A 19,803-nucleotide genomic window follows, 5' to 3' on the forward strand; every position below is an offset into this window, starting at 1 on the left:
GGGTATCTAACACAGCTTACAAAACCTTTAAAGATGTGCAACTTAGTGGCCAGTTAAGTGTTATGAAGGCAGTTAGAGACTACGGAAGAGAGGTCATTTAAAAAAGCCTTGCAGGAGAAAATAAACAAATTACTGAGAATATTGTATAAAAAAATTAAGCATATTAATATTTATTTTATCTTGCAATTTTTTATATTATAATAATGCAAGAAGGTAGTGTTAAGTGAGAGTGAGGTGAAATTTACTCCTGCAGAGCTGGTCAAGTTTCCTTGTGGCAACAATGGTAGAGGCGCGGGTGTGTATGGCTCATACCAATAATTAACTGGTAAAATACGTTATGTAGTTGCTTGTCGTTAAAAATATTGTATATACTTCAATAAGAGCCAGTATGTTCTGGTGTTGAAGTAGTGAGCCACACACGCGCGTGCCTACACAGAGGGAGGCTGGGTTGTGAATAGTGTTGACGCGTGGTGGTGTTGCAGTGCCCCTGGGCAGCATGTTGCACCACATGAGACACTCACTCAGCACGGGACTATACACTCTGGGGTCCACATTCGACCAACACTTCGTGCCTGGGGTACGCTACGCTGCCGAACGCATCACAGAAGACGTCGCCCCCAGCATTGGCAAGGCCATCTTAAAAGCTAGCAACAAGGTGGCGCTCAAGACCGCAGAGAGCCTGCAGGCCACGGCGCAGGTGGTCACCACCCGCATTGTGCCGGCTATAGAGGACCGCCTGGTGGAGATGAGCAACGCAGCCGTTCCCTACATCAACCGTGGCATTGATGCCTTAGAGAAGGGCATCCAGCGTGGCGCTCAGGTGGTCTCCAGATCGACGGCCAAAGGCATCGACAAGCTGGGGTCGAGGGTGCTGGGGGAGCGACGCCACAAGCGTGTCAAGAACATTGCTAATAACATCCAAGGCGGCATCAGTAGTAGTATTAACACACTAGCTAGTGCTATTAGCCGCTTCAACTCACCCCAACATGCTGACACAGACCAAAACACTAACGACTACCACGACTACGTAATGTCCCAGTATGACTATAACCAGGACCAATACCCCCAGTACGGTGACAGTGTGTACTCAACACAATACAACTCTCCCCCAGTGAGAACGGTGGGGGAGGCGCTAACACACATGGTCGACAATACTGCCTACGAAATTTCGACACGTCTCATAGGACAAAATCTGACTGAAGCAATGGCACCGCTGGCCAAATCCGTTTCTAACACGGTGGGACAAACTTTCCCTGCAGTCTCCTTCGGTGACGGTCGTATAGTGATCGACCTGCCAGGGTCGGAGACGGAGAAGGCTGACTCGCTGCGGAAGTGCACTACACCGGCGGGAGAGCAAGGTTACTGCATGGACCTCAGCGACTGTCCTGACCTTATCCTCGACCTCACTAACCTCCGCAAGTCCGTCTGTTTCAAGAGCCTCTTCGTGCCTGGCGTCTGCTGCCCCGCCTCCGGTCTCGAGTAAGTCACCTCGAAGCCTCAGTTTATTTCCCGCTTCTCTCAACATTTGATACATAAATAATTATGGATTATTAAAATTCTGTAAGCCGTTCTATCAACATTTGATACTTAATTATGGATTATTAAAACTTTTTAAGTCCTGCTCCTCACGACATTTAATACATAACTAATTATGGATTTATTAAAACTTTTTAAGTAATAATATGTCAAAATTTTCCGCATAAGCAACATTACGATTCTGATAAATTAACCAACTAAAATGCAGTTTAGAAAGAAACTTTGACCTAAAATTATGATAATTTGTTTCTGCAATATATAGATAGCATCAATTCTGTTATTTACATGCATACTGTAGCAGGATTTATCTTATATTTAACAAAATAGACATAACGGTTTGAAAAATGAAAGTTGAGCAAAGGTAACGAGGGTTGAGTAATAAATGGGTTTAAAAAACAATGAAAATGGTGGAAAGAATATAATACAGAAACTAATTTAAGTCAAGAATGAGGAATATAAATAAACATACATAAATAATGCATGATAACTGCCACCAAATGTAATAAATAAGTTATAAGACAAATTTAATAACCATAATAAGAGGAAATGAAAACCCAGTCAAAATTTGCTCAATTATAATCCCCCCCCCCCAAAAAAAAAATGACAAATACAATTATTGGGTACAATAAGTTGCCTCTTCTAGAAACACAGTAATCATTCTCTAATAATCTAACTTGTTGGCAATATTCTTTAAGAATTTAGACCCAAGGTTAGAATCAACATAACTCCTCTCTCCTTGCCTTACTGTATTAGACGTCTACTGGATACTCATATCTTAGTCTTTAGCTTCTCTTTACCTGCTCCTCACACATGAGGACTGATACTCACACTTAACTTTGTCCTCAGCAGAAACAACGGGATGCAAACCCAGAGCAAAGACCAATACATCCTCCCCTCAGGCTGCCTCTAGTCGTACTGCCGCGGTCTCGTTCACTCCCTACATCTTATCCTTCACAAAATTTTGCAAATAACAATAAAGTAGCTAATTACTAGCTCCCTAGCCATTGATAAAATAACAAGAATATTTTTAACATCTTTAATATGTATAAAGTAAACCTATGAAGACAATAAAATATATTTTTGTCCCCAAAAGATGGATACCCAAGTTACAAAAATCCTAAATGTCTCTGTAACCATACATTATTGAAATCTAAGTTTTATTAAAAACTACACTATGAGCATCAGAGAATCCTACTAGTATTTGATCCTCCTTCCATAGCAGAGTCACATCTCAAAAAATAGCTAAGTAAAATATTGTTCCTCTTCCACCTGACAAAACTTACACACCCCTCATTTAAAATCCAAAATTCTCATAAAAAAGTCCCCTACAGTCACCAATATACTCTAGAAACCTTCCCTGATCTCCATAGCATAACCTAGTCAAAAATAATATGATTTTATAGCCCGTATCTATGAATATTACTAATAAATATGAAGTGTAAACATACTGGGCCCCAAAAAAACTGGGCAGCCTAGCTAATATATACCAGATGCTCTCAGTACTAATACATCTACAAAAATTATTTATATTCTATTAACAATGATATAACCCTATAAAATAATGATTATATTATTTTTATTTTGATATATTTAAATTATTACAGTATCAAGCCAGAGAAGACCAGCACCCCAACACCACCAGTCTCCCTCACCACCCGCCCTCCTCCTCCTGTATGTACGACATTATTAACAATTATGGCTCATTAACATGGATGAATATACATAAAGTTTAACTCTGTTGTGATGTGAAGATTAATCGTGCACATGAGAGCAGTTATTTGTTGGGTTTTTCTCACGTCATGACAAGAGTTAAACTTTCTGTATTCTCGTCTAGGTGTCAGAATTTTGTGTATTTGTAGCCCAGAGTTTATATATGAAGATATTCACCAGCATCAAGGACGGTTCCTTGATGCTGGTGAAGGGCTCTTGATCTAGGGAATTGGATCTGTGTTCCAGTTCCCTGAATTAACCCTGAATGCCTTCCATATCCCCCTCAGGCGCTATATAATCCTACGGGTTTAGCGCTCCCCCATGATTATAATAATACATATGAAATAGTGAATGATCTAAAATATCCAAAAAAATTAATTGACAAATCTTTTAAAACCATCAGAAATACATTTTACAATGCAAAAAAGGACCAAAAAAATATATGCAACCAAAAGTTTGTTGGTTCCCCCAAACCAGGAAAACTTTCATATATCTCTAGTTAAGAATTTTAAAATAAAAATCATTTAAAAATCTTGATAATGTAAAAAAAAAATTGATTGAGAAGTCCCCCCTCCCCCTCCCAAAAAAAAAAATGCTGACTTTTGTGTTTATAAGATTCACTGTAAAAAAATGAAATAAATTTTATTACGGTCAAACTGGGAAAAGTCTTTAAGTAAGATTACAACAACATAAATATAACATTAGAACTGGACAAGACTTTAATGCTTTGTTTATTCTTGTGAGAGATTTTAACCATCCCATTGATTTTCAAAAGTCCGAGAAAGTTGTATCAACTTTATTGTTGAAAGAAATATAATTGAATCAAGTTTCTCATAAAGATAGTTTTGATTTTAATATGAATATTAGTTCAGTGTTATATAAACTAGATTCATTTACACTCCCACTCTCAACTTGCTGGGTCATGTGTCAGCTTATAGGTCATATATATATATATATATATATATATATATATATATATATATATATATATATATATATATATATATATATATTCAACAAACCGGCCGTATCCCACCAAGGCAGGGTGCCCCAAAAGGAAAAACAAAAGTTTCTCCTTTTACATTTAGTAATATATACAGGGGAAGGGGTTACTCGCCCCTTGCTCCCGGCATTTTAATTGCCTCTTACAACACGCATCTTACGGAGGAAGAATTCTGTTCCACTTCCCCATGGAGATATATATATATATATATATATATATATATATATATATATATATATATATATATATATATATACATGATGGAGTCCACACCTCCAGTGCAAATTCTGGTACCCACAGCCTCGGAGAAGTGGATAAAAAGGCTTCGAGGAAGAATATTTATACGTGTCTATACTTATGTGTGTGTAAAACATATTGATGTCCACAGGTCGAGGGAAGCACAAAGAGGCCTCCAGTTCAACCTCTGACTGAGTCTCCTGGACCAGACTCCACCACCTTCCGTATGTACTCTGAAACATTACTTATCTTATCTTAGTTTTCTGGAATATTAACTTTCCTCTAGTTATTTTAAAATTGTGGTTCCAACACCACTTGGCGCTGATGGCGATGTTCGGGTTTTTTACACAGGGTTTAACAAGGTTAGGTTAGGGTTCCTAACTTTATTTACAAGCTAAGAGATGTTACCTAAATCAGCTCATTTGAAGGCCTTTTTATTATGAGATAAACCAGTACGGTACAGGATGAAGTTGGAGCCATCTGTGGGCCAGAGATTTCATTTGGTTAACTGTCTTTATTCCGCTGATGTTATTACTGTACGAACATTGTTCCAGACTTGAGTCATCCTGGGAATAAATGATCTCAGATGACACGATGTTCTGGAGGAAGTTACAGTCAGAGTGTAGTTGCTGTTTGAGGGGAAAAAATGCTTGCTTGCATTTTCTCTCTCTCTCTCTCTCTCTCTCTCTCTCTCTCTCTCTCTCTCTCTCTCTCTCTCTCTCTCTCTCTCTCTCTCTCTCTCTCTCTCTCACTCACTAAGAGGTTCTGATCAGGTTTGTACCTGTATACTTGGAGTGTGCTTCGGGGGTCAAAGCCCCCGCTGCCCGGTCCTTGACCAGGCCTCGTGGTGGATCAGGGCCTGATCAGCCAGGTTGTTACTGCTGGCCACATGTAAACCGACGTACGAACCACTCCCCGGCTGGTCACGTACTGATTTTAGGTTCAGTCCAGTGCCTTCTTGAAGACAGCCAGGGGTCTATTGGTAATCCCCCTTATGTATACTGGGAGGCAGTTGAGCAGTCTTGGGCCCCGGACACTTATTGTGTTGTCTCTTAGCGTACTCGTGGCGCCCCTGCTTTTCATTGGGGAAATGTAGCATCTCCTGCCAATTCCTTTGCTTTCGTAGGGAGTTACTTTCGTGTGTAGATTTGGGACTAGTCCCTCTAGGATTTTCCAAGTGTATATTATCATGTATTTCTCTCGCCTGCGTTCTAGGGAATACAAATCAAGGTACTTCAACCGTTCCCAGTAATTTAGTTCTCTGTACATTCTGAAGGTCAACAGTTTCGCCAGCCTTGAAGGGGGCAGTTAGTGTACAGCAGTATTCCAGCCTAGAGAGAACAACCAATTTAAAGAGAACCATTTTGGGCTTGGCATCTCTAGTTTTGAAGGTTCTCATTATCCATCCTATCATTTTTCTAGCAGATGTGGTAGATATATTGTTGTGATCTTTGAAAGTGAGATTCTCTGACGTTATCACTCCCAGGTCCTTCACATCAGTTTTTCGCTCTATTGTATGGTTGGAATTTGTTTTATACAGTTTTTATTTCCTCGAGTTTTCCATAGCGGAGTAATTTAAATTTTTCTTCATTGAACTTCACACTGTTTTCTGCGACCCATTTAAAGATTTGGTTGATGTCCGCTTGGAGATTTGCAGTGTCTTCGAGGGATGACACTGTCATCAACAAAGGAGGATATGGTGTTGTGGCTGACATCTCTGCCCATGTCAGATGTGAGGATGCAGTGTCTGTCAGACACTGCAACTTCTTGGGATCTTAATACTTGGGAATTCTTCGCTTGCCTAACCCTTGGGCACGACCTACTTCCACATTGAACAAATGTGACACCACGTACACCTGCTGCACCTCTCCTGCCTACTGTATATAAATTACTTCTTGGCACATATGCTGTATTCTATTCAAGATTGATGGACTGACCACATCGACTCAAGAAGGTTGAGGGACTGATTACCTCATTCTTCTCCTGTTCTTCACGATTCTCCTTTGTATGGACTGATGAAGCCACTGTGTGGCGAAACGTTTCCTCAGTAAAGATACCCAAGAGTTGCACATGTGTCTAATTTATCAACATGTCGGTTTTCTTAACCATTTATCTACAGACTTGACTCTGTTTACTATTACTCTTTGTATTCTGTTTGTTAGGAAGTTATAGATCCATCTACCCACTTTTCCTGTTATTCCTTTATTATCTAACTTAGTAAGACACAAAACTGAGGGTCATCTAATTAATAAAGAGGCGCGTCAGGAGTTATTTGTCCTGTTTCCTGACCAATAACAACAACAACAGTAAAATACAATATATGAAGATAACTCCTTAGTCTCGTCAACAGGGAAAACAAATTAGTTTAATATGAACTTAGATTAAGTTGCAATAAACAAATTTCAATGAATAAACAGAAAGATGAACCGGGGGCATGAACCGCGGTCTGTAGAGTGTACCACATACCCATCCTGTGAGCGGAAGTCAGAACCATATGTTTTGAAGGGGTGGAGTTTACCTGGAGTTTACCTGGAGAGAGTTTCGGGGGTCAACGCCCCCGCGGCCCGGTCTGTGACCAGGCCTCCTGGTGGATCAGCGCCTGATCAACCAGGCTGTTGCTGCTGGCTGCACGCAAACCAACGTACGAGCCACAGCCCGGCTGATCAGGAACTGACTTTAGGTGCTTGTCCAGTGCCAGCTTGAAGACTGCCAGGGGTCTGTTGGTAATCCCCCTTATGTGTGCTGGGAGGCAGTTGAACAGTCTCGGGGCCCCTGACACTTATTGTATGGTCTCTTAACGTGCTAGTGACACCCCTGCTTTTCATTGGGGGGATGGTGCATCGTCTGCCAAGTTTTTTGCTTTCGTAGTGAGTGATTTTCGTGTGCAAGTTCGGTACTAGTCCCTCTAGGATTTTCCAGGTGTATATAATCATGTATCTCTCCCTCCTGCGTTCCAGGGAATACAGGTTTAGAAACCTCAAGCGCTCCCAGTAATTGAGGTGTTTTATCTCCGTTATGCGCGCCGTGAAAGTTCTCTGTACATTTTCTAGGTCGGCAATTTCACCTGCCTTGAAAGGTGCTGTTAGAGTGCAGCAATATTCCAGCCTAGATAGAACAAGTGACCTGAAGAGTGTCATCATGGGCTTGGCCTCCCTAGTTTTGAAGGTTCTCATTATCCATCCTGTCATTTTTCTAGCAGATGCGATTGATACAATGTTATGGTCCTTGAAGGTGAGATCCTCCGACATAATCACTCCCAGGTCTTTGACGTTGGTGTTTCGCTCTATTTCGTGGCCAGAATTTGTTTTGTACTCTGATGAAGATTTAATTTCCTCATGTTTACCATATCTGAGTAATTGAAATTTCTCATCGTTGAACTTCATATTGTTTTCTGCAGCCCACTGAAAGATTTGGTTGATGTCCGCCTGGAGCCTTGCAGTGTCTGCAATGGAAGACACTGTCATGCAGATTCGGGTGTCATCTGCAAAGGAAGACACGGTGCTGTGGCTGACATCCTTGTCTATGTCGGATATGAGGATGAGGAACAAGATGGGAGCTAGTACTGTGCCTTGTGGAACAGAGCTTTTCACCGTAGCTGCCTCGGACTTTACTCTGTTGACGACTACTCTCTGTGTTCTGTTAGTGAGGAAATTATAGATCCATCGACCGACTTTTCCTGTTATTCCTTTAGCGCGCATTTTGTGCGCTATTACGCCATGGTCACACTTGTCGAAGGCTTTTGCAAAGTCTGTATATATTACATCTGCATTCTTTTTGTCTTCTAGTGCATTTAGGACCTTGTCGTAGTGATCCAGTAGTTGAGACAGACAGGAGCGACCTGTTCTAAACCCATGTTGCCCTGGGTTGTGTAACTGATGGGTTTCTAGATGGGTGGTGATCTTGCTTCTTAGGACCCTTTCAAAGATTTTTATGATATGGGATGTTAGTGCTATTGGTCTGTAGTTCTTTGCTGTTGCTTTACTGCCCCCTTTGTGGAGTGGGGCTATGTCTGTTGTTTTTAGTAACTGAGGGACGACCCCCGTGTCCATGCTCCCTCTCCATAGGATGGAAAAGGCTCGTGATAGGGGCTTCTTGCAGTTCTTGATGAACACAGAGTTCCATGAGTCTGGCCCTGGGGCAGAGTGCATGGGCATGTCATATATCGCCTGTTCGAAGTCATTTGGCGTCAGGATAACATCGGATAGGCTTGTGTTAATCAAATTTTGTGGCTCTCTCATAAAAAATTCATTTTGATCTTCGACTCTCAGTCTGGTTAGCGGCTTGCTAAAAACTGAGTCATATTGGGACTTGAGTAGCTCACTCATTTCCTTGCTGTCATCTGTGTAGGACCCATCTTGTTTAAGTAGGGGCCCAATACTGGGCGTTGTTCTCTATTTTGATTTGGCATAGGAGAAGAAATACTTTGGGTTTCTTTCGATTTCATTTATAGCTTTTAGTTCTTCCCGCGATTCCTGACTCCTAAAGGATTCTTTTAGCTTAAGTTCGATGCTTGCTATTTCTCTGACCAGTGTCTCCCTGCGCATTTCAGATATATTGACCTCTTTTAGCCGCTCTGTTATTCTTTTCCGTCGCCTGTAAAGGGAGCGCCTGTCTCTTTCTATTTTACATCTACTCCTTTTTCTTAGAGGAATAAGCCTTGTGCATACATCGAGTGCCACCGAGTTAATCTGTTCTAGGCATAAGTTTGGGTCTGTGTTGCTTAGTATATCTTCCCAGCTTATATCGGTTAGGACTTGGTTTACTTGGTCCCACTTTATGTTTTTGTTATTGAAGTTGAATTTGGTGAATGCTCCCTCGTGACTAGTCTCATTTTGTCGGTCTGGGGCTCCTCGCATACATGTCTGAACCTCAATTATGTTGTGATCTGAGTATATTGTTTTTGATATGGTGACATTTCTTATCAGATCATCATTGTTAGTGAATATGAGGTCTAGTGTATTCTCCAGTCTAGTAGGCTCTATTATTTGCTGGTTTAAATTGAATTTTGTGCAGAGATTTAAAAGCTCGTGTGAGTGTGAGTTTTCATCAGAGCTGCCTCCTGGTGTTATTACTGCAACAATATTATTTGCTATATTCCTCCATTTTAGGTGCCTTAAGTTGAAATCCCCCAGGAGCAAGATGTTGGGTGCAGGAGCTGGAAGATTTTCCAGACAGTGGTCAATTTTTAACAGCTGTTCCTGGAATTGCTGGGATGTTGCATCCGGAGGCTTGTAGACTACCACAATGACTAGGTTTTTGTTCTCGACCTTTACTGCTAAAACTTCCACTACATCATTTGAGGCATTAAGCAGTTCTGTGCAAACAAGTGACTCTGCAATGTACAGGCCAACCCCCCCCCCCTTTTGCCTGTTCACTCTGTCACATCTGTATAGGTTGTAACCTGGGATCCATATTTCATTGTCCAAGTGATCCTTTATGTGGGTCTCAGTGAAAGCCGCGAACATTGCCTTTGCCTCTGCAAGCAGTCCACGGATGAAAGGTATTTTGTTGTTTGTTGCTGGCTTTAGACCCTGTATATTTGCAAAGAAGAATGTTGTCGGACTGGTGGTATTGTTGGTACTGGGGGGGGATTTTTTTTCCGGCATTAGTATCTGTATCTGTTGGTTTGGAGTGGAGGCCATCGACTGTGGTTCCACTCCAGGAATGACTGGATTTGGTGTACGATTTCTGCCATTTCCTGCCAGTTTTTTTTCCTTCCTGGCACTAAAAAACCTCTCCCTCTTGAGTGGCTGTGGCTACCCAGGTTTTCCCATGGCCTGGATGTTTTGTATCTTTTTGTCCCCTTTAGATGGTATGCCTGGCAATTTAAGTTATAGCACAGTCTTTCCTGTACTGAAGAGGTACACATTTCAGGGTGAAAAAGCTTACAGGAAGGGATTTTGCATTTTCCTGTTGTCCTATGGGCATGGCATTTTCTAGGGTGGTCATAGTTGCACGTCCCATCTGTTTTTCCAGATTTCCCATGCCAGCAGATACCAAGTGCATAGTATGTGCACAGGCTTGGTTTCCGCTTGCCTTGGGTTTCTGTGACTGTATTCCCTGTTGGTGCATGTTTCCCTGTCTTACTTCTATCCTCCCTAGCACCAACAATGGAGCTCCCACCAGTTGTTTTTGGTAATTTATCCTCACTATTGCTATTGGAGTCCTCTTGTTTGCTATTTCCTGCGGTATTTCTAGTTTGCAATATTGGTTTTATCTTATCTTTGACTACACTTGTTTCCCTACTATGGCTCCTGTCCCCTATGAGGTCATTTATATGTATTCCTTCCTGCGTATAATTCCCGACTACCTGGACAAAATCTCCAGCTTCACCATTACTGTCTCCCAGGACAGTATCTCCAGCTTCACCATTTCTGTCTCCTAGGACAGCACCTCCAGCTTCACCATTACTGTCTCCCAGGACAGCACCTCCAGCTTTACTATTACTGTCTCCCAGGACATCACCTCCAGCCTTACAGTTTGTGACTACATGGCCAGTATCAAGGGCAGTACCATTCAGCCCAGACTTTTTATGTTCCCATCTGTTGTAGAAAGCTTCCAGGTTTTCTATGAAAGCAGCTTTGATGTTGTCCTCTTTTAATACCCTTGTGATTTTAGTCCACAGATTTTCCTCATTTGGGCATACCCAGAAACACTTCTCTGTTTTAATACTGCTTGTAGCTAGTTCTGGGATATCTGCACAAGGGGCGTGACACCAATTTCCACAAAAATGACAATTTATCCATGTGGAAGCCCGTTTGTTTGACTGACCACAGACTACACACAGCTTCATAATGATTTGAATGGTTGATTTACTGCAATTCTACTAGCAACCTCTTGAATATTATATTAATAACCTTAAATGAAGCTCTAGCTATTTGTATTTCTGTTTCTAACTCTTTTTGTATATTGGACAGCTTACCGTCACGTTCCTGATTTTTAATGTTTGTGTTTATAAGGGCGCCTACAACCCCATCCGTTTACAGTCTGCTTTATTGTCCAACGAAACTGTTTGAAACCAGTCCCGGGTTCGGACCAGTCAAGGGTTCGGACCAGTCAAGGGTCCGGACCAGTCGATCTGCTCTGATCAGTGGGTCACTTATTTAAAACATACTGGTCGGTGATTTGAGCTAACACATGAAGGATCTACTGGAAATTATCTACCCGAGTAATATGTGATTTGACTGATACAAAAGTATAACTTGCGTGTTGAAGAGCCGGTGATATCTGGCAGCTCCTACAATGACGAACGGTCACCTCCTTGTTTATCAATCGCTGTATCTGGCTTTTCTATTTTTTTTTTCCGTCTCCACCGCAATAAATGCTATATTATCACTATAGTTGACTGGTGCAAATTTTGGAGGAAGGACGCTTTTTCTGTAGTAATAATTGCTTCTCGTTGTGTATAATGCGACCGCTGGTAACTACAGGTTATATGAAATTCACAGTAACGTCTCGTATTTCAAGAAAAGAACTAATGAAAGTCACTCCACTCCACTAAGTACCATTATAATACTGGTTAGTTGCTACTACAACACTGTATTCTGCTATTCACTGGTATCACTAGATTATATGCGAGTACACTAGCAGGCCAGGAAGATTATTAAAAACAGCTGACCTGTGGTAAGTTTCTGGCGACTTCTGGCACCTTCCTCTATAGGCTTATCACTTCATTTACAAATTCACCTGTTTTCAAATGACACTTTAGCCTTTATCATCTATATACTAGGGAGCCACTGTAGTATACACTATACACTATGTATACTCAATGATATCAGGGAGACTTTCTTTCCTCTGACATGAAAAGTTCAATTATTATTATTTTTTTCCACACGGGACACAGGCGTATGATTCCCCTCTGGCAGTAAACTCTGCTAGGTAGTGCACACTAATTCTCCTTTTTTGACTCAGTATATAATGTTTTCCGCCCAAGATTGGTTCCAGGCGCTAGAGGGATGTATCGTATAGGATTGATGGCACAAATTAAAGTTCTAGCACGTAAGAGCGACCGTGAAAACACGAGAAAACCGGGAGCACAACGAGGCACGCTGACACGCTGGCAGGGGTAAGCCAGTGGAAGGTCTCGGTTAAATGACCAAAAGCTCCAGCTGTGGGTCATCACATGACCAAGACCCGCGTCAGGAAACACTTGTCCTGTTCCCTGACAAATCTTACCGAACCAAGTAGTCAAAACATGCCACAATTGTGAACTGGAATAAAAATAAAAAAAAATTATATTACAAATATATGATAAATATTATATAATATAAATATATTATATATATCATATAATTATATCATAACTGTATAATAAATTATGTGATAAATACTGAAGACGGGACACCAGGAAGACAGAGTCCTGTATCCACAAACATGTAATCTCATTCTGTATCCACAAACATGTAATCTCATTCTGTATCCACAAACATGTAATCTCATTCTGTATCCACAAACATATAATCTCATTCTGTATCCACAAACATGTAATCTCATTCTGTATCCACAAACATATAATCTCATTCTGTATCCACAAACATATAATCTCATTCTGTATCCACAAACATGTAATCTCATTCTGTATCCACAAACATATAATCTCATTCTGTATCTACAAACATGTAATCTCATTCTGTATCCACAAACATATAATCTCATTCTGTATCCACAAACATGTAATCTCATTCTGTATCCACAAACATGTAATCCCATTCTGTATCCACAAACATGTAATCCCATTCTGTATCCACAAACATGTAATCTCATTCTGTATCTACAAACATATAATCTCATTCTGTATCCACAAACATGTAATCTCATTCTGTATCCACAAACATGTAATCTCATTCTGTATCTACAAACATGTAATCTCATTCTGTATCCACAAACATGTAATCTCATTCTGTATCCACAAACATGTAATCTCATTCTGTATCCACAAACATGTAATCCCATTCTGTATCCACAAACATGTAATCTCATTCTGTATCTACAAACATATAATCTCATTCTGTATCCACAAACATGTAATCTCATTCTGTATCCACAAACATGTAATCTCATTCTGTATCCACAAACATGTAATCTCATTCTGTATCCACAAACATGTAATCTCATTCTGTATCCACAAACATGTAATCTCATTCTGTATCCACAAACATGTAATCTCATTCTGTATCCACAAACATGTAATCTCATTCTGTATCTACAAACATGTAATCTCATTCTGTATCCACAAACATGTAATCTCATTCTGTATCCACAAACATGTAATCTCATTCTGTATCCACAAACATGTAATCTCATTCTGTATCCACAAACATGTAATCTCATTCTGTATCCACAAACATGTAATCTCATTCTGTATCCACAAACATGTAATCTCATTCTGTATCCACAAACATGTAATCTCATTCTGTATCCACAAACATGTAATCTCATTCTGTATCCACAAACATGTAATCCCACTCTGATATTCACTCTGTCACACTCTCTACTGTAAGATATACACAATACAGTTACATAGATTATCATACATAGCAGCATATATGTAGAGAACCTGGGATAACTCAAAAAAATCTAAGTGACTTATATCCATTGTGGTTCTTGAGATTATCTCTCATTCCTCGGGCGCTGTATAACCCCTACGGGTAGCGCTTCCCCATGATAATAATGTTAAGAATGTTCAAAATACTTTTAAACATCTCAACATTCTACACCTGCCACACTCTAACCACGCTTGTAAATACATTGTCTACAGAGTGTGGCATCCCCAGGGTCCCGACCTTCAGGGTGGTGGGTGGAGAGGAGTCTCGACGTGGTCAGTGGCCCTGGATGGCTGCCATATGGCTTCATGGACCCAAGAAGACAGAGTTCTGGTGTGGTGGGTCCTTGGTGTCGCGCCAGTACGTCCTCACTGCTGCTCACTGTACCAAGGATTCCAGAGGAAAGACGTAAGTACTTGATCAGTAAGACACATGTGCAACAGTTTGGTATTGTCGTCATCAGAACACTGTTCTGAGGGACTGACCACCTCAAAACTTCTTGAAGGCTTAAAGACTCATCACGTCTGTATTCAGACTGTATTCGCGAAAACGTTTCAACAATGGAAATATTCAACTGTTGTACATGTGTCCTACTCGTCTACTTGAGAATATTGTATATCATCATTATAATGACACGCGAGTACTAGTTTCAGGAGAAGGGGTACCAGGGACTAGTGGTGTCAGGGGAAGGGGTACCAGGGACTAGTGGTGTCAGGGGAAGGGGTACCAGGGACTAGTGGTGTCAGGGGAAGGGGTACCAGGGACTAGTGGTGTCAGGGGAAGGGGTACCAGGGACTAGTGGTGTCAGGGGAAGGGGTACCAGGGACTAGTGGTGTCAGGGGAAGGGGTACCAGGGACTAGTGGTGTCAGGGGAAGGGGTACCAGGGACTAGTGGTGTCAGGGGAAGGGGTACCAGGGACTAGTGGTGTCAGGGGAAGGGGTACCAGGGACTAGTGGTGTCAGGGGAAGGGGTACCAGGGACTAGTGGTGTCAGGGGAAGGGGTACCAGGGACTAGTGGTGTCAGGGGAAGGGGTACCAGGGACTAGTGGTGTCAGGGGAAGGGGTACCAGGGACTAGTGGTGTCAGGGGAAGGGGTACCAGGGACTAGTGGTGTCAGGGGAAGGGGTACCTTAGATTAGTGGTGTCAGGGGAAGGGGTACCAGAGACAAGTGGTGTCAGGGGAAGGGGTACCAGGGACTAGTGGTGTCAGGGGAAGGGGTACCAGGGACTAGTGGTGTCAGGGGAAGGGGTAAAAGAGACTAGTGGTGTCAGGGGAAGGGGTACCAGAGACAAGTGGTGTCAGGGGAAGGGGTACCAGAGACTAGTGGTGTCAGGGGAAGGGGTACCAGAGACTAGTGGTGTCAGGGGAATGGGTAGCAGGGACTAGTGGTGTCAGGGGAAGGGGTACCAGGGACTAGTGGTGTCAGGGGAAGGGGTACCAGAGACTAGTGGTGTCAGGGGAAGGGGTACCAGAGACTAGTGGTGTCAGGGGAATGGGTAGCAGGGACTAGTGGTGTCAGGGGAAGGGGTACCAGAGACTAGTGGTGTCAGGGGAAGGGGTAGCAGAGACTAGTGGTGTCAGGGGGAAGGGTAGCAGAGACTAGTGGTGTCAGGGCAAGGGGTACCAGAGACTAGTGGTGTCAGGGGAAGGGGTACCAGAGACTAGTGGTGTCAGGGGAAGGGGTACCAGAGACTAGTGGTGTCAGGGGAAGGGGTACCAGAGACTAGTGGTGTCAGGGGAATGGGTAGCAGGGACTAGTGGTGTCAGGGGAAGGGGTACCAGAGACTAGTGGTGTCAGGGGAAGGGGTACCAGAGACTAGTGGTGTCAGGGGAAGGGGTACCAGAGACTAGTGGTGTCAGGGGAAGGGGTACCAGAGACTAGTGGTGTCAGGGGAAGGGGTACCAGAGACAAGTGGTGAGTGTCAGGGAAAGGATGTGAGTTCAAGAAGAAAGTTCTGTGTGCCAGGAAACAACGAAAATATTGAGGGCAAGCCTTGAGTATAAGGAACAAGTTGTAAGTGCCAGAGGAAAGGTGCCGAAACCAAGACTTAAGTGCCAGGAACAAACTACGGGTGGCGAAGAAAATTCATAAGCACTGGAAGCAAGTCTTGAGTGCCAGGAGCAAGTTGAGTTCCAGGGGGAGAAAGATAGTAGTGCACAGGGAGTGTGTGATTCTGGAAGGTTTTTAAGTGTGAGGGTATGTTTGTGGTAGTGTGAGGGTATGTTTGTGGAAGTGTGAGGGTATGTTTGTGGTAGTGTGAGGGTATGTTTGCGGTAGTGTGAGGGTATGTTTGTGGTAGTGTGGGGGTATGTTTGTGGTAGTGTGAGAGTATGTTTGCGGTAGTGTGAGGGTATGTTTGTGGTAGTGTGAGGGTATGTTTGTGGTAGTGTGAGGGTATGTTTGCGGTAGTGTGAGGGTATGTTTGTGGTAGTGTGAGGGTATGTTTGCGGTAGTGTGAGGGTATGTTTGTGGTAGTGTGAGGGTATGTTTGTGGTAGTGTGAGGGTATGTTTGTGGTAGTGTGAGGGTATGTTTGTGGTAGTGTGAGGGTATGTTTGTGGTAGTGTGAGGGTATGTTTGTGGTAGTGTGAGGGTATGTTTGTGGTAGTGTGAGGGATATGTTTGTGGTAGTGTGAGGGTATGTTTGTGGTAGTGTGAGGGTATGTTTGTGGTAGTGTGAGGGTATGTTTGTGGTAGTGTGAGGGTATGTTTGTGGTAGTGTGAGGGTATGTTTGCGGTAGTGTGAGGGTATGTTTGTGGTAGTGTGAGGGTATGTTTGTGGTAGTGTGAGGGTATGTTTGTGGTAGTGTGAGGGTATGTTTGTGGTAGTGTGAGGGTATGTTTGTGGTAGTGTGAGGGTATGTTTGTGGTAGTGTGAGGGTATGTTTGTGGTAGTGTGAGGGTATGTTTGTGGTAGTGTGAGGGTATGTTTGTGGTAGTGTGAGGGTATGTTTGTGGTAGTGTGAGGGTATGTTTGTGGTAGTGTGAGGGTATGTTTGTGGTAGTGTGAGGGTATGTTTGTGGTAGTGTGAGGGTATGTTTGTGGTAGTGTGAGGGTATGTTTGTGGTAGTGTGAGGGTATGTTTGTGGTAGTGTGAGGGTATGTTTGTGGTAGTGTGAGGGTATGTTTGCGGTAGTGTGAGGGTATGTTTGTGGTAGTGTGAGGGTATGTTTGTGGTAGTGTGAGAGTATGTTTGTGGTAGTGTGAGGGTATGTTTGTGGTAGTGTGAGGGTATGTTTGTGGTAGTGTGAGGGTATGTTTGTGGTAGTGTGAGGGTATGTTTGTGGTAGTGTGAGGGTATGTTTGTGGTAGTGTGAGGGTATGTTGTGTGGTAGTGTGAGGGTATGTTTGCGGTAGTGTGAGGGTATGTTTGTGGTAGTGTGAGGGTATGTTTGTGGTAGTGTGAGGGTATGTTTGTTGTAGTGTGAGGGTATGTTTGTAGTGTGAGTATGTGTGGTAGTGTGCGGGTTTGTTTGTGGTAGTGTGAGGGTATGTTTGTGGTAGTGTGAGTGTATGTTTGTGGTAGTGTGAGGGTATGTTGTGTGGTAGTGTGAGGGTATGTTTGTGGTAGTGTGAGGGTATGTTTGTTTGTGGTAGTGTGAGAGTATGTTTGCGGTAGTGTGAGGGTATGTTTGTGGTAGTGTGAGGGTATGTTTGTGGTAGTGTGAGGGTATGTTTGTGGTAGTGTGAGGGTATGTTTGTGGTAGTGTGAGGGTATGTTTGTGGTAGTGTGAGGGTATGTTTGTGGTAGTGTGAGGGTATGTTTGTGGTAGTGTGAGGGTATGTTTGTGGTAGTGTGAGGGTATGTTTGTGGTAGTGTGAGGGTATGTTTGTGGTAGTGTGAGGGTATGTTTGTGGTAGTGTGAGGGTATGTTTGTGGTAGTGTGAGGGTATGTTTGTGGTAGTGTGAGGGTATGTTTGTGGTAGTGTGAGGGTATGTTTGCGGTAGTGTGAGGGTATGTTTGTGGTAGTGTGAGGGTATGTTTGTGGTAGTGTGAGGGTATGTTTGTGGTAGTGTGAGGGTATGTGGTAGTGTGAGGGTATGTTTGTGGTAGTGTGAGGGTATGTTTGTGGTAGTGTGAGGGTATGTGGTAGTGTGAGGGTATGTTTGTGGTAGTGTGAGGGTATGTTTGTGGTAGTGTGAGGGTATGTTTGTGGTAGTGTGAGGGATATGTGTGAGGGTATATGTTTGTGGTAGTGTGAGGGTATATTTGTGGTAGTGTGAGGGTATGTTTGCGGTAGTGTGAGGGTATGTTTGCGGTAGTGTGAGGGTATGTTTGTGGTAGTTTGAGGGTATGTTTGTGGTAGTGTGAGGGTATGTGAGGGTATGTTTGTGGTAGTGTGAGGGTATGTTTGTGGTAGTGTAAGGGTATGTTTGTGGTAGTGTGAGGGTATGTTTGTGGTAGTGTAAGGGTATGGGGTAGTGTGAGGGTATGTTTGTGGTAGTGTAAGGGTATGTTTGTGGTAGTGTGAGGGTATGTTTGTGGTAGTGTGAGGGTATGTTTGTGGTAGTGTGAGGGTATGTTTGTGGTAGTGTGAGGGTATGTTTGTGGTAGTGTGAGGGTATGTTTGTGGTAGTGTGAGGGTATGTTTGTGGTAGTGTGAGGGTATGTATGTTTGTGGTAGTGTGAGGGTATGTTTGTGGTAGTGTGAGGGTATGTTTGTGGTAGTGTGAGGGTATGTTTGTGGTAGTGTGAGGGTATGTATGTTTGTGGTAGTGTGGGGGTATGTTTGTGGTAGTGTGATGGTATGTTTGTGGTAGTGTGAGGGATTGTATGTTTGTGGTAGTGTGAGGGTATGTTTGTGGTAGTGTGAGGGTATGTTTGTGGTAGTGTGAGGGTATGTTTGTGGTAGTGTGAGGGTATGTTTGTGGTAGTGTGAGGGTATGTTTGTGGTAGTGTGAGGGTATGTTTGTGGTAGTGTGAGGGTATGTTTGTGGTAGTGTAAGGGTATGTATGCGGTAGTGTGAGGGTATGTTTGTGGTAGTGTGAGGGTATGTTTGTGGTAGTGTGAGGGTATGTATGTTTGTGGTAGTGTGAGGGTATGTTTGTGGTAGTGTGAGGGTATGTTTGTGGTAGTGTGAGGGTATGTTTGTGGTAGTGTGAGGGTATGTTTGTGGTAGTGTGAGGGTATGTTTGTGGTAGTGTGAGGGTATGTTTGTGGTAGTGTGAGGGTATGTTTGTGGTAGTGTGAGGGTATGTTTGTGGTAGTGTGAGGGTATGTTTGTGGTAGTGTGAGGGTATGTTTGTGGTAGTGTGGGGGTATGTTTGTGGTAGTGTGAGGGTATGTTTGTGGTAGTGTGAGGGTATGTATGCGGTAGTGTGAGGGTATGTTTGTGGTAGTGTGAGGGTATGTTTGTGGTAGTGTGAGGGTATGTTTGTGGTAGGGTAAGGGTATGTTTGTGGTAGTGTAAGGGTATGTTTGTGGTAGTGTGAGGGTATGTTTGTGTAGTGTGAGGGTATGTTTGTGGTAGTGTGAGGGTATGTTTTTGGTAGTGTGAGTGGTATGTTTGTGGTAGTGTGAGGGTATGTTTGTGGTAGTGTGAGGGTATGTTTGTGGTAGTGTGAGGGTATGTTTGTGGTAGTGTGAGGGTATGTTTGTGGTAGTGTGAGGGTATGTTTGTGGTAGTGTGAGGGTATGTTTGTGGTAGTGTGAGGGTATGTTTGTGGTAGTGTAAGGGTATGTTTGTGGTAGTGTGAGGGTATGTTTGTGGTAGTGTGAGGGTATGTTTGTGGTAGTGTGAGGGTATGTTTGTGGTAGTGTGAGGGTATG

The 19,803-nt window shown here is 42.8% G+C and overlaps 1 protein-coding gene across 1 annotated transcript in view; it reads left to right on the forward strand.

The window, feature by feature from the left end:
* Positions 1-19,803, forward strand: part of LOC128691912 (CLIP domain-containing serine protease B9) — a 121,073-nt gene that overhangs the window by 76,285 nt on the left and 24,985 nt on the right. The window contains exons 3-6 of the mRNA XM_070101056.1: positions 483-1,479; positions 3,141-3,207; positions 4,638-4,710; positions 14,244-14,436. Of these exons, the coding sequence (XP_069957157.1) occupies positions 483-1,479; positions 3,141-3,207; positions 4,638-4,710; positions 14,244-14,436 (1,330 nt within the window). The remainder of the gene's footprint in view (positions 1-482; positions 1,480-3,140; positions 3,208-4,637; positions 4,711-14,243; positions 14,437-19,803) is intronic.

Source organism: Cherax quadricarinatus, chromosome 75 (assembly GCF_038502225.1).
Source record: "Cherax quadricarinatus isolate ZL_2023a chromosome 75, ASM3850222v1, whole genome shotgun sequence".
NCBI lineage: Eukaryota > Metazoa > Arthropoda > Malacostraca > Decapoda > Parastacidae > Cherax > Cherax quadricarinatus.